This window comes from Bufo gargarizans, chromosome 4 (genome assembly GCF_014858855.1).
Source record: "Bufo gargarizans isolate SCDJY-AF-19 chromosome 4, ASM1485885v1, whole genome shotgun sequence".
Classification (NCBI taxonomy): Eukaryota; Metazoa; Chordata; class Amphibia; order Anura; family Bufonidae; genus Bufo; species Bufo gargarizans.
The window spans coordinates 96,066,281-96,084,133 of NC_058083.1; the positions used below are offsets into that span (position 1 = coordinate 96,066,281).

Consider the following 17,853-nt stretch of genomic DNA (forward strand, 5'->3'; position numbering starts at 1 on the left):
TATAGCGTCCCTGGCCGTGCTTACTGGTCCACGTATCTGTGGTTAGGTGGACCTTGCTACAGATGGCGTTGCGCAGTGCACACTTGATTTTATCGGATACTTGGTTGTGCAGGGAAGGCACGGCTCTCTTGGAGAAGTAGTGCCGGCTGGGAACAACATACTGTGGGACAGCAAGCGACATGAGCTGTTTGAAGCTGTCTGTGTCCACCAGCCTAAATGACAGCATTTCATAGGCCAGTAGTTTAGAAATGCTGGCATTCAGGGCCAGGGATCGAGGGTGGCTAGGTGGGAATTTACGCTTTCTATCAAATGTTTGTGAGATGGAGAGCTGAACGCTGGCGTGTGACATGGTTGAGACGCTTGGTGACGGAGGTGGTGGTGGTGGTGTTGGTGGTACATCCCCTGTTTGCTGGGCGGCAGGTGCCAACGTTCCTCCAGAGGCGGAGGAAGAGGCCGAGGCGGCAGCAGCAGAATAGGCCGAGGCGGCAGCAGCAGAAGAGGTAGCAGGGGGAGCCTGAGTGACTTCCTTGGTTTTAAGGTGTTTACTCCACTGCAGTTCATGCTTTGCATGCAGGTGCCTGGTCATGCAGGTTGTGCTCAGGTTCAGAACGTTAATGCCTCGCTTCAGGCTCTGATGGCACAGCGTGCAAACCACTCGGGTCTTGTCGTCAGCACATTGTTTGAAGAAGTGCCATGCCAGGGAACTCCTTGAAGCTGCCTTTGGGGTGCTCGGTCCCAGATGGCGGCGGTCAGTAGCAGGCGGAGTCTCTTGGCGGCGGGTGTTCTGCTTTTGCCCACTGCTCCCTCTTTTGCTACGCTGTTGGCTCGGTCTCACCACTGCCTCTTCCTCCGAACTGTGAAAGTCAGTGGCACGACCTTCATTCCATGTGGGGTCTAGGACCTCATCGTCCCCTGCATCGTCTTCCACCCAGTCTTGATCCCTGACCTCCTGTTCAGTCTGCACACTGCAGAAAGACGCAGCAGTTGGCACCTGTGTTTCGTCATCATCAGAGACATGCTGAGGTGGTATTCCCATGTCCTCATCATCAGGAAACATAAGTGGTTGTGCGTCAGTGCATTCTATGTCTTTCACCGCTGGGGAAGGGCTAGGTGGATGCCCTTGGGAAACCCTGCCAGCGGAGTCTTCAAACAGCATAAGAGACTGCTGCATAACTTGAGGCTGAGACAGTTTCCCTGGTATGCATGGGGGTGATGTGACAGACTGATGGGGTTGGTTTTCAGGCGCCATCTGTGCGCTTTCTGCAGAAGACTGGGTGGGAGATAATGTGAACGTGCTGGATCCACTGTCGGCCACCCAATTGACTAATGCCTGTACCTGCTCAGGCCTTACCATCCTTAGAACGGCATTGGGCCCCACCATATATCGCTGTAAATTCTGGCGGCTACTGGGACCTGAGGTAGTTGGTACACTAGGACGTGTGGATGTGGCAGAACGGCCACGTCCTCTCCCAGCACCAGAGGGTCCACTAACACCACCACGACCATGTCCACGTCCGCGTCCCTTACTAGATGTTTTTCTCATTGTTATGGTTCACCACAACAACAAATATATTATTTGGCCCAATGTATTGTATTCAAATTCAGCGGGATATAAATTTGAGGCCTAGTATTTAGGCGCTGGGTGACCGGTATGGATTTAGTGACAGAATTAGACTTGGAAATGCACAGAAGCGTGTGTGTGAAGTTATTCTGAATGACCCAATGTGCACCTTGAATATTATATACCCTTTTTGGGATAGATTTCAAATAGCTCTGATATAGCAGGAACCACTAAATTATGAAATTGCTAAATTGGGAATTGTACTTCAACCCAGAACAAAAAATGTGCTTTGACGGGCACTAAATAACTTTCCCAGCTACAACAGGACAGCGGTAACGAGAGATTTAGAGGGATTTAAATTTGAGGCCTAGTATTTAGGCGCTGGGTCACCGGTATGGATTTAGTGACAGAATTAGACTTGGAAATGCACAGAAGCGTGTGTGTGAAGTTATTCTGAATGACCCTATGTGCACCTTCAATATTATATACCCTTTTAGGGATAGATTTCAAATAGCTCTGATATAGCAGAAACCACTAAATTATGAAATTGCTAAATTGGGAATTGTACTTCAACCCAGAACAAAAAATGTGCTTTGACGGGCACTAAATAACTTTCCCAGCTACAACAGGACAGCGGTAACGAGAGATTTAGAGGGATTTAAATTTGAGGCCTAGTATTTAGGCGCTGGGTCACCGGTATGGATTTAGTGACAGAATTAGACTTGGAAATGCACAGAAGCGTGTGTGTGAAGTTATTCTGAATGACCCTATGTGCACCTTCAATATTATATACCCTTTTAGGGATAGATTTCAAATAGCTCTGATATAGCAGAAACCACTAAATTATGAAATTGCTAAATTGGGAATTGTACTTCAACCCAGAACAAAAAATGTGCTTTGACGGACACTAAATATCTTGCCCAGCAACAACAGTACAGCGGTGGGTAACGAGAGATTTAGAGGGATTTAAATTTGAGGCCTAGTATTTAGGCGCTGGGTCACCGGTATGGATTTAGTGACAGAATTAGACTTGGAAATGCACAGAAGCGTGTGTGTGAAGTTATTCTGAATGACCCTATGTGCACCTTCAATATTATATACCCTTTTAGGGATAGATTTCAAATAGCTCTGATATAGCAGAAACCACTAAATTATGAAATTGCTAAATTGGGAATTGTACTTCAACCCAGAACAAAAAATGTGCTTTGACGGACACTAAATATCTTGCCCAGCAACAACAGTACAGCGGTGGGTAACGAGAGATTTAGAGGGATTTAAATTTGAGGCCTAGTATTTAGGCGCTGGGTCACCGGTATGGATTTAGTGACAGAATTAGACTTGGAAATGCACAGAAGCGTGTGTGTGAAGTTATTCTGAATGACCCAATGTGCACCTTCAATATTATATACCCTTTTAGGGATAGATTTCAAATAGCTCTGATATAGCAGAAACCACTAAATTATGAAATTGCTAAATTGGGAATTGTACTTCAACCCAGAACAAAAAATGTGCTTTGACGGACACTAAATATCTTGCCCAGCAACAACAGTACAGCGGTAACGAGAGATTTAGAGGGATTTAAATTTGAGGCCTAGTATTTAGGCGCTGGGTGACAGGTATGGGTTTAGTGACAGAATTAGACTTGGAAATACACAGTAGCGGGTGTGTGTGAAGTTATTCTGAATGACCCAATGTGCACCTTCAATATTATATACCCTTTTAGGGATAGATTCCAAATAGCTCTGATATAGCAGGAACCACTAAATTATGAAATTGCTAAATTGGGAATTGTACTTCAACCCAGAACAAAAAATGTGCTTTGACGGACACTAAATATCTTGCCCAGCAACAACAGTACAGCGGTAACGAGAGATTTAGAGGGATTTAAATTTGAGGCCTAGTATTTAGGCGCTGGGTGACAGGTATGGGTTTAGTGACAGAATTAGACTTGGAAATACACAGTAGCGGGTGTGTGTGAAGTTATTCTGAATGACCCAATGTGCACCTTCAATATTATATACCCTTTTTGGGATAGATTTCAAATAGCTCTGATATAGCAGGAACCACTAAATTATGAAATTGCTAAATTGGGAATTGTATTTCAACCCAGAACAAGAAATGTGCTTGAACGGACACTAAATAACTCGCCCAGCTACAGCACTAGGGACAGATTTAGCTGGATATAAATTTGAGGCCTAGTATTTAGGCGCTGGGTGACCGGTATGGATTTAGTGACAGAATTAGACTGGGATATGGCCAAAAAATAAACAGACTATTGCTGGTTAAATGCACTTGGTGTGACAGCTTCACCCTGATGTAGGCTTTAGCCAAAAAACAACCACACCATTGAGGGTTAAATGCACTTGGTGACAGGCGCAGCTTGCCCCTGATTTTGTATATGGCCAAAAAATGAACAGACTATTGCTGGTTAAATGCACTTGGTGTGACAGCTTCACCCTGATGTAGGCTTTAGCCAAAAAACAACCACACCATTGAGGGTTAAATGCACTTGGTGACAGGCGCAGCTTGCCCCTGATTTTGTATATGGCCAAAAAATGAACAGACTATTGCTGGTTAAATGCACTTGGTGTCACAGCTTCACCCTGATGTAGGCTTTAGCCAAAAAACAACCACACCATTGAGGGTTAAATGCACTTGGTGACAGGCGCAGCTTGCCCCTGATTTTGTATATGGCCAAAAAATGAACAGACTATTGCTGGTTAAATGCACTTGGTGTGACAGCTTCACCCTGATGTAGGCTTTAGCCAAAAAACAACCACACCATTGAGGGTTAAATGCACTTGGTCGCAGCTTGTGCTGGCGCACCACAAGACACAAAATGGCCGCCGATCACCCCAGAAAAATGAGACTGACAAACGGTCTGTGCAGCCTAAAAACAGTGAGCAATTGAGGATCAGCAGCTCAATGATCCACAGCTGCAGATCGATCAGTTAATCAAGTCCTTTGGAGGAGTTAATCTGCCTAATCTCGCCCTACTGTCGCAGCCGCAACCTCTCCCTACGCTAATCAGAGCAGAGTGACGGGCGGCGCTATGTGACTCCAGCTTAAATAGAGGCTGGGTCACATGGTGCTCTGGCCAATCACAGCCATGCCAATAGTAGGCATGGCTGTGATGGCCTCTTGGGGCAAGTAGTATGACGCTTGTTGATTGGCTGCTTTGCAGCCTTTCAAAAAGCGCCAAGAAAGCGTCACAAAAGCGCCAAGAAAGCGACGAACACCGAACCCGAACCCGGACTTTTACGAAAATGTCCGGGTTCGGGTCCGTGTCACGGACACCCCAAAATTCGGTACGAACCCGAACTATACAGTTCGAGTTCGCTCATCCCTAGTCCCAATGTGATGCACATGTTTTTTCCCACTCTAAATTAGCTAAGTGATTGCAGTTGAATTCAGATTAATTCTTTCCTCTTTTCAATACTTAAATTTTGATGGGACATTTTAACACAACACAAAGCATTAGTACAGAAGTGTATACTATGTATGCACTACTGTGCAGGCTCCATTGTAATAATTGTGTATGGAGATATTCTTACCTAAAAGCAGTGCTTTGTATGGAATACAAAAGAGAAAGATCTCTTCATGAATTTGGAGGTCTGGTAGACTCTTCTACGTAAGAGGTTTTGAGGTCCGGTAGACTGTTCCACGTAGGAGTTTTTTTTTTTCATAATATAATTATATACAACAAATTATGTTCAGGGAAGAAATAAGGCCCCATAGTAAAGATGAACATGGGTCCACTACCATTTTCTTGCTGGATTTTGACTACCAGGGCAAAAGAAACCACTGTTTGGTTCACCTTCCATCTTTTCTCCTTCCATAGTCTTTTCATAACCCTTGGAATTTTTTCCTTCCCTTTAATTGGTAAGAGATAATTCCAGCATGTGTTCTTGACAATAGTAGCAAAAGGGATGGACCTACTTGTAGGTAGGGCAGGTCTTACCCTTATGAATACGACTTTTGGTTAATGTTCTCCCATTGTTCCACCTTGTTATTGTAGTCATGTCATCCAATGTATAGAATTTATACTCCAAGTAGCTTTTACTAATTAGCTGTTACTACTATTTGGCTCTGTTATCGCAGAGACCAAGTGGAGGGGATATAAGATGCTAGTAGCAATAAGTAGAGTCAGTGTGTGGCTGCAGCCATATGAGGTGCTAGAGGAGTCTGCTCAGGGTGTGTGAGAAGACTTAGGCCACATTCAGCTTCTTAACCCTAAGTTCACACTTGCGCGTTTTACATCGTTCGAACGCGCTGTAAAACGCATAACCGATGCAAACCAATGCTTCCCTATGGGACTGGTTCACATTTTCACGTTTTTACGGCGCGTACGATCGTGCTGCAAAACGCCCTACGCTCAAAAAAGTACATGAGCTTCTTTGGGGCGTTTTGACGTGCGTTCCCGTACATAGACATGCAGGAACGCGCGACAATGGGCGTTTGCTTGTCTCTGTATGCGCGATTGCAAACGCCGGTACAATCGCGCATACAGAGCGCTCCTTTCAGAACGCTCAGGTGTGAACCCAGGGTAAGAGGCCAGCCAGTGGACTGGGGATAGAAGCAAATGACTGAGTACCCAAGTGGAAGCTGTGACATGAGGCCTCCAAGTAGCCAACATAGCTGCTCTGAAGCCTTTGGACCCATTTATGCTGTCTTGTGAAATAAGTGCGCTGGTGGAAGATAGAGGGACAGTTTCAGCAATTCGCTTGGGGAAGATAAACCAAGTGTGTAAGAGTAACATATACCTAAGCTGTGAGGCCCAGTGAGAAGCCCTTAAATTTAGTGAAGTGAAGTGAGTGTGCTGGCAGGGATAAGAGAGACAGGAATAATCCAAGTGGTGCTTTCAAAAATCCACCAGGGTACAATAAAGGTTCAACTGTTGCACTATGATTGTGTGGACCACTCTGTGGTCTGGGACTAAACTCCTGTTGCACAGAGTGTTTTGGAGATGTGCACCTTTCACACAACGGGACAGGAAGCTTATAGCGTGTATACAGCGATCTAAAAGGCAGGGACACCTGGGAAATGTCCCTGCCTTCTCTCTGGGTTGCCCTGCTGTCACTGACAGCGGGCAACCCGCTCTGCAGCTGCACGATTAGCGTGCAGCTGCCATCTCTTAATGGACGTTCAGAATGTCCATTCAGAGATCCACCCCGGATGTTTATAGTCAACGGGCAGACGGGAGGTGGTTAAGTAATGACTGAGGATTTGATGGTAATGTGCAACTACTATGTAGTATGAAAAGACACTTATTGGAGTGCACTCAGGTAACAAGAAAAAGGGAGGTCCTAATCTCCATGTCTGATGCATGTCCCTTACTATTGCAGATGAATGTTAAATAAAGAATATAAACCGCCCAACCACACCAGTGTCAACTCATTAGGTGTGCAACTTATACTTTTGTTTTACCATTATAAAAAAAAAGTATACTTTTTTTTGCTGGACTGTGCAGGTTACAAGAACCTGGTGTGCTGCTTTTTTATACCTTTTTTTTGTAATATACGTCAAACGTAGGAATAAAATGTGACGTGAACCCAGTGATGCCTGTAATACTGTCATACTGACACACACAGTTTCATTACCACAGTGGACTAGCTATTCCATTATGGAAGCACTCAATAGTATTCACTTTATACGACGCACAGCCATTCCCCCCCCCCACTTTTGGGGGTAACAGTTCGTGTTATGAAATGAAAAATGTGCTACCTTATCCATTTGAGCTACGTAGAAGAGGCCGTCGCAGCCATCTTGCTTGAAGATCTAGTGCAAAATCACGTACGGTGCGTGATGACGTCACCGGCCATGAGTTTTTGTGCGGGATCTTCAAGCAAGATGGCTGTGGCGGCCTCTTTGCCCTCGAATGGATGAGGTGAGTATGATTTTTTTTTTCTTTTACCGGCATTTCAGGGAAAATTGATTTGTTACAATGAAGCACAAGGAAATTTGGCTTCGCAGCAAATTGAATTTTCTCGGAAATTTGGATGGAAGTCCACTTCGGATACTTCGATTCGCTCAACACTAGTAATCATCCTGTCTGTGATAACAAGATGACTGCTGAAAAGGGATCTGTACAGACCAAGAAGTAGTGACTATTGTTAGACTTAGCAGCCAGTGCGAAAAATGCAGGATTTTAGGATTTTTTATTTAGATAACGACATGGAAAAATAAAAGTAAGATTGGCAAAACAAAATAAAAAATATGTTTGACATAAAAACTTTTATCTAAATAATATGTCATTTTCTGATGACACATTCTCTTTAGTACTTGTCATGGTGTTAAAATAAGCAGTGGAATGGTGAACATTCCAGGACTGAAGTTAAATATGAGCTGAAGCTAATTCTTCACTATTCTTATCTAGAGCTCCACTTGTTATGTTTGGTTGTCCAAGTGGTGTTTTTGTACAAGGAATTTCTTCACTATTTTCATAAACACACTAAAAGTGATCAGTGCTACCATGACATTGCTGGGCGTGAAGTGATCCTTTTCATCACACTGTGGTACAAACTCTTCCAATAGGGGTTTCTATTCCCAAGAAATTTCTGGCATTCTTGAAGGGTTTTCAGCAGCTCTTATGCTTTTTTCAACCATATTTCGACCTTGGAGGACTGTGTTATTTTCCTGCCCACACTGCCTTTAAGGGCACTACAGAAGGCTCTGGAAAAAGACACAGCTTTTCTGAAGGCCAAGCCTTGCTTTAATTTATATACAATGGGGGCATTGAATATTTGGGAAAGAAAGTGAAAATTTAGCAGTAGATATCATTAAAGGAAGAAAAGGATCTTATGAATTTAAGGCCCTAAGTTTTTTCTAAAGAAATAGTTATTATTTTTCCTTGCACTCGTACTTAAAGTGGATGTCTGCTCTGGAAGTTTTTTTGTTATTAGTATCCCTAATGACAAGCTGCTCACAAGGTCTCCTGTTGTTGGAGCCCTCTGCTTTAGTTGTCATTTATGGCAGAACCCACACCAACTGTTCAGTTTCCTTACATCATCCAGACATGGGAAAGGAAGAATTACACAGTCTTTATTGACTATAGTTTCTCACCTGGAATCTCACATGTAGGGGGTGTCTGCCCAGGTGCCGTTCTTGTACCCTGTATCTCTTTACCATCTTTGGAAACACACCAACAGTGTCCGGTGCTGCCATGACACTGCTTTGGTCTGTAGTCTCCTTTTGCATCACAATCCGGTACAAACGCTCCTAATATTGGTGTCGCTGCACCGAGCACTTTCTGTCGTTCTTTTATGCAGGATGTTTCAGCTGATAAGACTAATGTAGAAAGACAAATAATAATCATGTGTGAATAATGTAGAACTGGTATGCAGTCCATCCACTGATTTAATATAAATAAATATATTCTTCAATCTGCAGAAGCCGCTTTAACACCAACTTTCTTTTTTGTCTTAAAGATGGATCCAAAACTAGTGACTGCCTCCCTCTTCGTTACTTTAAAATGCGATAACAACCAAAGCTAGACAATGTCTTACTAGTGACAAATCATTATATTGTTGTGTTATTGTAGTGGTATTTTTTTAACAGTAATAACTACCAGTAATAATGGAGATGCAGGGGGTGGAGGTTGTGAGAGTAAGGCAGGATAAAGTACATTCTTACCAGAAGCTCCACATGTTGGAACCTGTTGTCCAGGTGGAGTTCTTGAACCAGAAATCTCTTTACCATTTTCGTTAACACACCAACAGTAACCGGTGCTGCCATGACACTGCTTTGGACTGTAGTTTCCTTTTTCATCACAATCAGGCATAAAAGCCCCTGGTAAAGGTTGCCCTCCACTGAGCGATTTTCGGCGTTCTTTCATGCAGGGCTTTTCACCTCCTAAAAATGGATACATAATAACCAACAGTCATATTGTCCATTCTATTTTTTGACTAATCATATAAATGCATTACAGTTTTATCTTCAAATAGTATAGTTTATTCACAAGAATTTGGTATCCTCCAGCTTACATTGGGTCCCAATGTGATGCACATGTTTTTCCCCCTCTAAATTAGCTAAGTGATTGCAGTTGAATTCAGTTTAATTCTTTCCTCTTTTTAATACTTAAATTTTGATGGGACATTTTAACACAACACAAAGATTTAGTACAGAAGTGTATACTATGTATGCACTACTGTGCAGGCTCCATTGTAGTCCTTGTGTATGGAGATATTCTTACCTAAAAGCAGTGCTTTGTATGGAATACAAAAGAGAAAGATCTCTTCATGAATTTGGAGGTCTGGTAGACTCTTCTACGTAAGAGGTTTTGAGGTCCGGTAGATTGTTCCACGTAGGAGTTATTTTTTTCATAATACAATTATATACAACTAATTATGTTCAGGGAAGAAATAAGGCCCCATAGTAAAGATGAACATGGATCCACTACCATTTTCTTGCTGGATTTTGACTACCAGGGCAAAAGAAACTACTGTTTGGTTCACCTTCCATCTTTTCTCCTTCCATAGTCTTTTCATAACCCTTGGAATTTTTTCCTTCCCTTTAATTGGTAAGAGATAATTCCAGCATGTGTTCTTGACAATAGCAGCAAAAGGGATGGACCTACTTGTAGGTAGGGTAGTTCTTACCCTTATGAATATGACTTTTGGTTAATGTTCTCCCATTGTTCCACCCTTGTTATTGTAGTCATGTCATCCAATGTATAGAATGTATACTGCAAGTAGCTTTTACTAATTAGCTGTTACTACTATTTGGCTCTGTTATCACAGAGACCAAGTGGAGGGGATATAAGATGCTGGTAGCAATAAGTAGAGTCAGTGTGTGGCTGCAGCCATATGAGGTGCTAGAGGAGTCTGCTCAGGGTGTGTGAGAAGACTTAGGCCACATTCAGCTTCTTAAGAGGCCAGCCAGTGGACTGGGGATAGAAGCAAATGACTGAGTACCCAAGTAGAAGCTGGGTACCGTGACATGAGGCCTCCAAGTAGCCAACATAGCTGCTCTGAAGCCTTTGGACCTATTTATGCTGTCTTGTGAAATAAGTGCGCTGGTGGAAGATAGAGGGACAGTTTCACCAATTCGCTTGGGGAAGATAAACTAAGTGTGTAAGAGTCACATATACCTAAGCTGTGAGGCCCAGTGAGAAGCCCTTAAATTTAGTGAAGTGAAGTGAGTGTGCTGGCAGGGATAAGAGAGACAGGAATAATCCCAAGTGGTGCTTTCAAAAATCCACCAGGGTACAATAAAGGTTCAACTATTGCACTATGATTGTGTGGACCACTCTGTGGTCTGGAACTAAACTCCTGTTGCACAGAGTGTTTTGGAGATGTGCACCTTTCACACAACTGTGGATTGGCAAACCCATGAAAGGTAGCAGTGTGACAACTGTTGCAACACTACAATGAACGCATCGGCAAGGCAAGCTGTACCTGGGAGTTGCACATTTGAACAGATGGAAGGCAGCAGTCACTTCAGGCACACTTCATCTGTGGTGAATAGTTTAGAGCGCGAATATTCGAATCGCAAATTTTAATAGCGAATATCGCCACTTCAAGAATTTCGTGAATATTTAGAATACAGTGCTATATATTCGTATTCATGAATATTCTAATCGTAATCAAGTAAATAATGACCAGAGATAACAAATTCTCAAATTTGCAAATTTATGGCGAATATTCGACCAAAAATTTGCTAAATATCGGAACTTCAAATATTGCCTATGCTGCTCATTACTAGTGGTGAACCTGTTGGACTACAACACTGTCCACAGTCAGTAACTGTTCCTGCTATCAAGTGTGTTCCTGTAACCATCACCTGTTCTGGGTCTTTGATGTGAATTGAACTCAGTGATTGTGAAGAAAATGAAGTTCTTGTCTTTTTCCCCCCCTTCCCTCAAGCTGAAGAAAACTAGCTTGCTTTCTTCTAGATCAACATTGCTGGATAATAGGTTGAACTTGACTCTTTTTTTTTGTTAAATCTTACTATGTTAATGGCTACTTCATGTTGAGAACTACAGGGAGTGCAGAATTATTAGGCAAATTAGTATTTTGACCACATCATCCTCTTTATGTATGTTGTCTTACTCCAAGCTGTATAGGCTCGAAAGCCTACTACCAATTAAGCATATTAGGTGATGTGCATCTCTGTAATGAGAAGGGGTGTGGTCTAATGACATCAACACCCTATATCAGGTGTGCATAATTATTAGGCAACTTCCTTTCCTTTGGCAAAATGGGTCAAAAGAAGGACTTGACAGGCTCAGAAAAGCCAAAAATAGTGAGATATCTTGCAGAGGGATGCAGCACTCTTAAAATTGCAAAGCTTCTGAAGCGTGATCATCGAACAATCAAGCGTTTCATTCAAAATAGTCAACAGGGTCGCAAGAAGCGTGTGGAAAAACCAAGGCGCAAAATAACTGCCCATGAACTGAGAAAAGTCAAGCGTGCAGCTGCCAAGATGCCACTTGCCACCAGTTTGGCCATATTTCAGAGCTGCAACATCACTGGAGTGCCCAAAAGCACAAGGTGTGCAATACTCAGAGACATGGCCAAGGTAAGAAAGGCTGAAAGACGACCACCACTGAACAAGACACACAAGCTGAAACGTCAAGACTGGGCCAAGAAATATCTCAAGACTGTTTTTTCTAAGGTTTTATGGACTGATGAAATGAGAGTGAGTCTTGATGGGCCAGATGGATGGGCCCGTGGCTGGATTGGTAAAGGGCAGAGAGCTCCAGTCCGACTCAGACGCCAGCAAGGTGGAGTACTGGTTTGGGCTGGTATCATCAAAGATGAGCTTGTGGGGCCTTTTCGGGTTGAGGATGGAGTCAAGCTCAACTCCCAGTCCTACTGCCAGTTTCTGGAAGACACCTTCTTCAAGCAGTGGTACAGGAAGAAGTCTGCATCCTTCAAGAAAAACATGATTTTCATGCAGGACAATGCTCCATCACACGCGTCCAAGTACTCCACAGCGTGGCTGGCAAGAAAGGGTATAAAAGAAGAAAATCTAATGACATGGCCTCCTTGTTCACCTGATCTGAACCCCATTGAGAACCTGAGGTCCATCATCAAATGTGAGATTTACAAGGAGGGAAAACAGTACAACCCTCTGAACAGTGTCTGGGAGGCTGTGGTTGCTGCTGCACGCAATGTTGATGGTGAACAGATCAAAACACTGACAGAATCCATGGATGGCAGGCTTTTGAGTGTCCTTGCAAAGAAAGGTGGCTATATTGGTCACTGATTTGTTTTTGTTTTTGAATGTCAGAAATGTATATTTGTGAATGTTGAGATGTTAAATTGGTTTCACTGGTAAAAATAAATAATTGAAATTGGTATATATTAGTTTTTTGTTAAGTTGCCTAATAATTATGCACAGTAATAGTCACCTGCACACACAGATATCCCCCTAAAATAGCTAAAACTAAAAACAAACTAAAAACTACTTCCAAAAATATTCAGCTTTGATATTAATGAGTTTTTTGGGTTCATGAAGAACATGGTTGTTGTTCAATAATAAAATTAATCCTCAAAAATACAACTTGCCTAATAATTCTGCACTCCCTGTATGTGTGTCCTCTAGTATAAAGTAATATTTAAGCATCTTTCACAATAAGCAAGAAAAAAAAATGCAGCAGCACAAGTGGTTATCAAAAGTAGCATTAGATCAGATAAGGAAACCTACATAGCCCAATGTAGCAATGGAAATTACAGCAACATGTATTGAACAGTCTAATACTGTACCTGTATATTCACACGTTATGTTAACCTTGCCCTGTTTGGCTCTTACACCTTCTATTTCATCACCATGTTCGTCCACACACCAACAGTAACCAGTGCTGCCAAAACACTGCTTTGGACTGTAGTTGCCTTTTTCATCACAATCTGGCACAAATGCCCCTATTTGGGGTTTATTTGCTCCGAGCACGCTCTGGCGATGCCTCAAACAAGGGGTACTTTCTGTATGAGATATAAAAACACAATGAACAATCAAGAAGGACAATCAGGAAGAACTATTCATATGATAGAGATGTAATGTTTCATGGTGGATTGCAGTATCCTATGACCTGCATAGTACAGATGTGTCTACCCTTATCTAATCTTGAATTTGATATTCCCCTATACATACAACCACACAGTATCTCAATATAAAATATATTATATTTAAAATATTTTATAAATATATAAATATAAATTTTATTTTACAATGCATTAAAAAAAAAATTTAAGACAGAAAATCACATATACAGTAACAGAAGGATCCCATGAGGGCTCATGCATATGACTACGGATCTACCAAGCACGGATACCGCTCATGTGCATTCTGCATTTTGCAGAACAGAATGTCCGGTCCCTAGTAGAACAGTACTATCCTTGACTGTAATGTGGGCAATAATAGGACATGTTCTAATTTTGGCGGAACGGCCATGCGGACATACGGACACAGAATGCACACTGGGTAATTTCTTTTTTCTTTTAAGTGCATGGTTCCCCATATGGACGGAAAAAAATCCGGAATCAACACAGGAAAAAAATAAGTTTGTGTGCATTAGCCTTAGGATACTTTCACACTAGCGTTAGAGGATTCCGGCAGGCAGTTCCGTTGCCGGAACTGCCTGCCAGATCCGGAAATCTATGTGCAAACGGATAGCATTTTTTTCCCGAGCCGGATGCGGATCCGTCTGACAAATGCATTGAAATACCGTATCCGTCTCTCCGATGTCATCCGGAAAACGGATCCGGTATTTATTTTTTCCGCATTTTTAAAAGTCTTCAAATGCGCAGACAGGCAAACGGCATCCGTTTTTCCGGAACACTTGGTACCGGATCCAGCATTAATACATTTCAATGGAAATTAATGCCGGATCCGGCATTCTAGCAAGTGTTCCCGAATTTTGGCCGGAGAAAATACCACAGCATGCTGCAGTATTTTCTCCAGCCAAATACTGTAAAAGTGACTGAACTGAAGACATCCTGATACATACTGAACAGATTGCACTCCATATAGAATGCATTAGGATAAAACGGAAGCATTTTTCTTCCGGTATTGAGCCCCTAGGACTCAATACCAGAAAACTTTAACGCTACTGTGAAAGTACCCTTAATAGACATACAAATCCATATATTGTAAATGAACCGCATACAGTAGTAAATAGCTATTCTTAAAAATTGGGATGACTAGAGTATGACTCACAACTAGTGTTGAGTGAAAAAATTTGAGTCGTCACAAAGTCGAATTTCCTTGTACTTCATGGTATCAAATAATTATTTTTCTGAAATGGCGGCAAAAAACAAAAAAATACATACCTGATCCATTTGCTCGCAGAGAGGCCGACGCGGCCATCTTCATTGAAGAAAACGTGCCAAATCTCACGCCCTCTGACGTGTCAACATGTCATCAAACTGTCCGGCCACAGTGAGTGACAGCCTATAGCCATTGAAAAAGCTGTTGTGTCACTGTCCCCTAAAGCAGGGATCTCAAACTGCGGCCCTCCAGCTGTTGCAAAACTACAACTCCCAGCATGCCCGGACAGCCTACAGGTATCAGCCTACAGCAGGGCATTGTGGGAGTTGGAGTTTTGCAACAGCTGGAGGGCCGCAGTTTAAGAGGCCTGCCCTAAAGGTATATTCTGGTTGTGACACATTATGGATAGGGGATAACTATCAGATTGGTGGGGGTATTACCACTGAGACCCAGATAGATCACAGAAACAGGACTCTGTACTTCAAGGGGTCTCCCAAAATGAATGGAGCACCAGGATGAGCGTGTGCACTGCCTCTCCACTCACCTCTGTGGGAGTTCCTGAAATAGCTGAGCACTGTACTCAGCTGTCTTTGGAACTCCAGTAGAGATGAATGGAGTGGCAGTCTGCATGTTCTACATGCTTATTCATTTATTTCAAAGGTCCCTGATGAGTATGGGGTGTCCATCCTTGTGATCAGTGGGATTCCCAGAGGTAGGATCCTCAATAATCAATTAGATTGGCATGTAATATATATTTTCTATGCATGTGTACAGCAGATTACTAAATAAAATTAAAAACTGTGTCTTACGTTGATGGTCTTCACAGGTTACAGACTTCTGTCCTGGTGGAGTTTTTGTACCATCAATCGTTTTACCTTCTTCATTAACACACCAGCAGTAGCCGGTGCTGCCATGACATTGCTTTGGTTGATAGTTTCCTTTTTCATCACACTTGGGTTCAAAAGCACCCAGTAGGGGTCGTCCTCGTTCACGTTGCCGCTGGCGTTCCTTTTGACAAGGCCCCTGATTTACCTTGATTTCTATATTGAAAAAAATTAAAAGTTCTGTTAAAATAAACTAAATTTGGTTAGGTGCCATATAATCAGGACCACCTGTACCTGTACAAGAAAGGAAAAATGCAGGTTTCTGGACACAGGATCTTAAAACTTGTATTTAAATAAATGAATAACAATTGACATGAAGTTGCTTCTAACGTACAATGCGTTTTGGAGGACGAACCACCTCCTTCGGGTTACAACAAAAGTATAGAACAGGGGGCATTATTTAAAACACATACCCAAGAGATCTCAAAAACCTGGACTGGAAAAGTAAAAAAAAAAATGCATAAAACCATTCAAAATAAAAAAGCAGTTCATAAAGAGTTATGAAGAGTTAAAGGGGTTGTCCAAGTTATATTTATTGATGACCTATCCTCAGGATAGGTCATCAATATCATATCGGCTGGGGTCACCCGGCACCCCCGCCGATCAGCTGTTTGAAGAGAAGGCACGCGCCGTGCCAGCGCTGCCTCCTCTTCACTGTTTACCTTCTAGCCGTTGCATCTGCCGCGGTGAGCAGGTGTAATTACACCCATGCCGTCCCATTCATTTCAATGGTACGGATCGCTGTATAGAAGCGATCTGTACCATTGTAATAAATGGAACGTCTTGGGTGTAATTACACCTGCTCACCGCGGCAGATGCAACGGCTAGAAGGTAAACAGTGAAGAGGAGGCAGCGCTGGCACGGTGCGTGCCTTCTCTTCAAACAGCTGATCGGCGGGGGTGCCGGGTGACCCCAGCCGATCTGATATTGATGACCTATCCTGAGGATAGGTCATCAATAAATATATCTTGGACAACCCCTTTAATAAAGAACATAATACAATATAATTCCACTGACTTCTTTCCTATTTCCCATGACACAATAGAAAGATTATCTATTTTTTTTCTATTGCTTCATTCAATCTCTTCAGAGTCTGCATGCTAATCACTGCCTTGCCATTATCAGTACCCAGCTGAAATGACAACAAAGATAGCAAAACCAGTCTCCCATCCCCCAATGTCAATCCACTGGTGTACAAGAGAAATTACATAAAGAACCACAAGGACAGAGTCCATTCCTAGCAATGTCCCAACATTAGTTATGGTTCTTTAGGGGACAAGTCAAAAGCAATGTCAACTATTGCAGCATTTTTCTTCCTTTTCATTTGTTATGTTGATTCTAACATTTGTGATTTTAGCTGTTAAATCAAAAAATTGTATTCATTTTATGGAGGATCCCATTCATCCCGGTCATGATATGTCAGTATTAATAAGTCAGAGTAATTGGACTTAAATTTTCTGTTGAAGATGTTTCACTAGTTATCTGAATGACTTTTCTCTGGCGATATATAATTAGTCTGCATAATCTGTTTATCATGATCAACACGAGGTCAAGAACCTTATGGAAGTAAGATGTTGATTTCAACTTGCATAGATGAAGATGTGATTAAACTGCCTCAGGAGAGGTGTTAGAACAGCATTGTAAGTGGAAGACAATATAGGTCACACTCCTCCACCTCGTTTCAATCTTGCTATCTATAATTTGACATAAATAGCTGTCCTATTTTTGCTAACACTGCTCCAGAGGTTTTAATTACACCGATAGTTTCAAAAAATCTCTTAAAGAGGCTGTGCCATCTGTAAATTTTTGTAATATCTACACCTCAGGGACTTGCACTTGTTACAAGAAAGAAGCGCTGATGTGCATCTCTAGGAATGGAGAGGTGGCCATGCATGCGTGTCTTTCTCTATTCACTTTGGGAAAAAAAAATTAAATAATTGAGTCACTGTCATTGAACCCACACATTTTTTTTTGTGTGCAAATAATCTCAACTTTTCATGTATAGTAAGTATACCAGTAATACAATTCATGATAATCCATGTTTTCAGTGTTTACATATGTCTATACCTTTTGCTGCTACTTGTAGTGTTTGTTTTTAAATAGAGATGAGCGAACAGTTAGTAACTTCCCAAAATGTAGTCCAGCAGGCAACCCCAAAGCTTTTCAGGTTAGTTTCAGAGAAATCCAGTAAAATGGCAC

The 17,853-nt window shown here is 42.2% G+C and overlaps 1 protein-coding gene across 11 annotated transcripts in view; it reads right to left on the reverse strand.

Moving 5' to 3' along the window:
* Positions 1 to 17,853, reverse strand: part of LOC122936250 (saxiphilin-like) — a 189,568-nt gene that overhangs the window by 161,072 nt on the left and 10,643 nt on the right. For all 11 annotated transcript variants that reach the window (XM_044292366.1, XM_044292361.1, XM_044292365.1 and 8 more), the window contains exons 4-7: positions 15,580 to 15,810; positions 13,270 to 13,485; positions 9,194 to 9,412; positions 8,624 to 8,848 (exon numbers count right to left, since the gene is read on the reverse strand). In XM_044292366.1, coding sequence (XP_044148301.1) covers positions 8,624 to 8,848; positions 9,194 to 9,412; positions 13,270 to 13,485; positions 15,580 to 15,810 — 891 coding nt within the window. The remainder of the gene's footprint in view (positions 1 to 8,623; positions 8,849 to 9,193; positions 9,413 to 13,269; positions 13,486 to 15,579; positions 15,811 to 17,853) is intronic.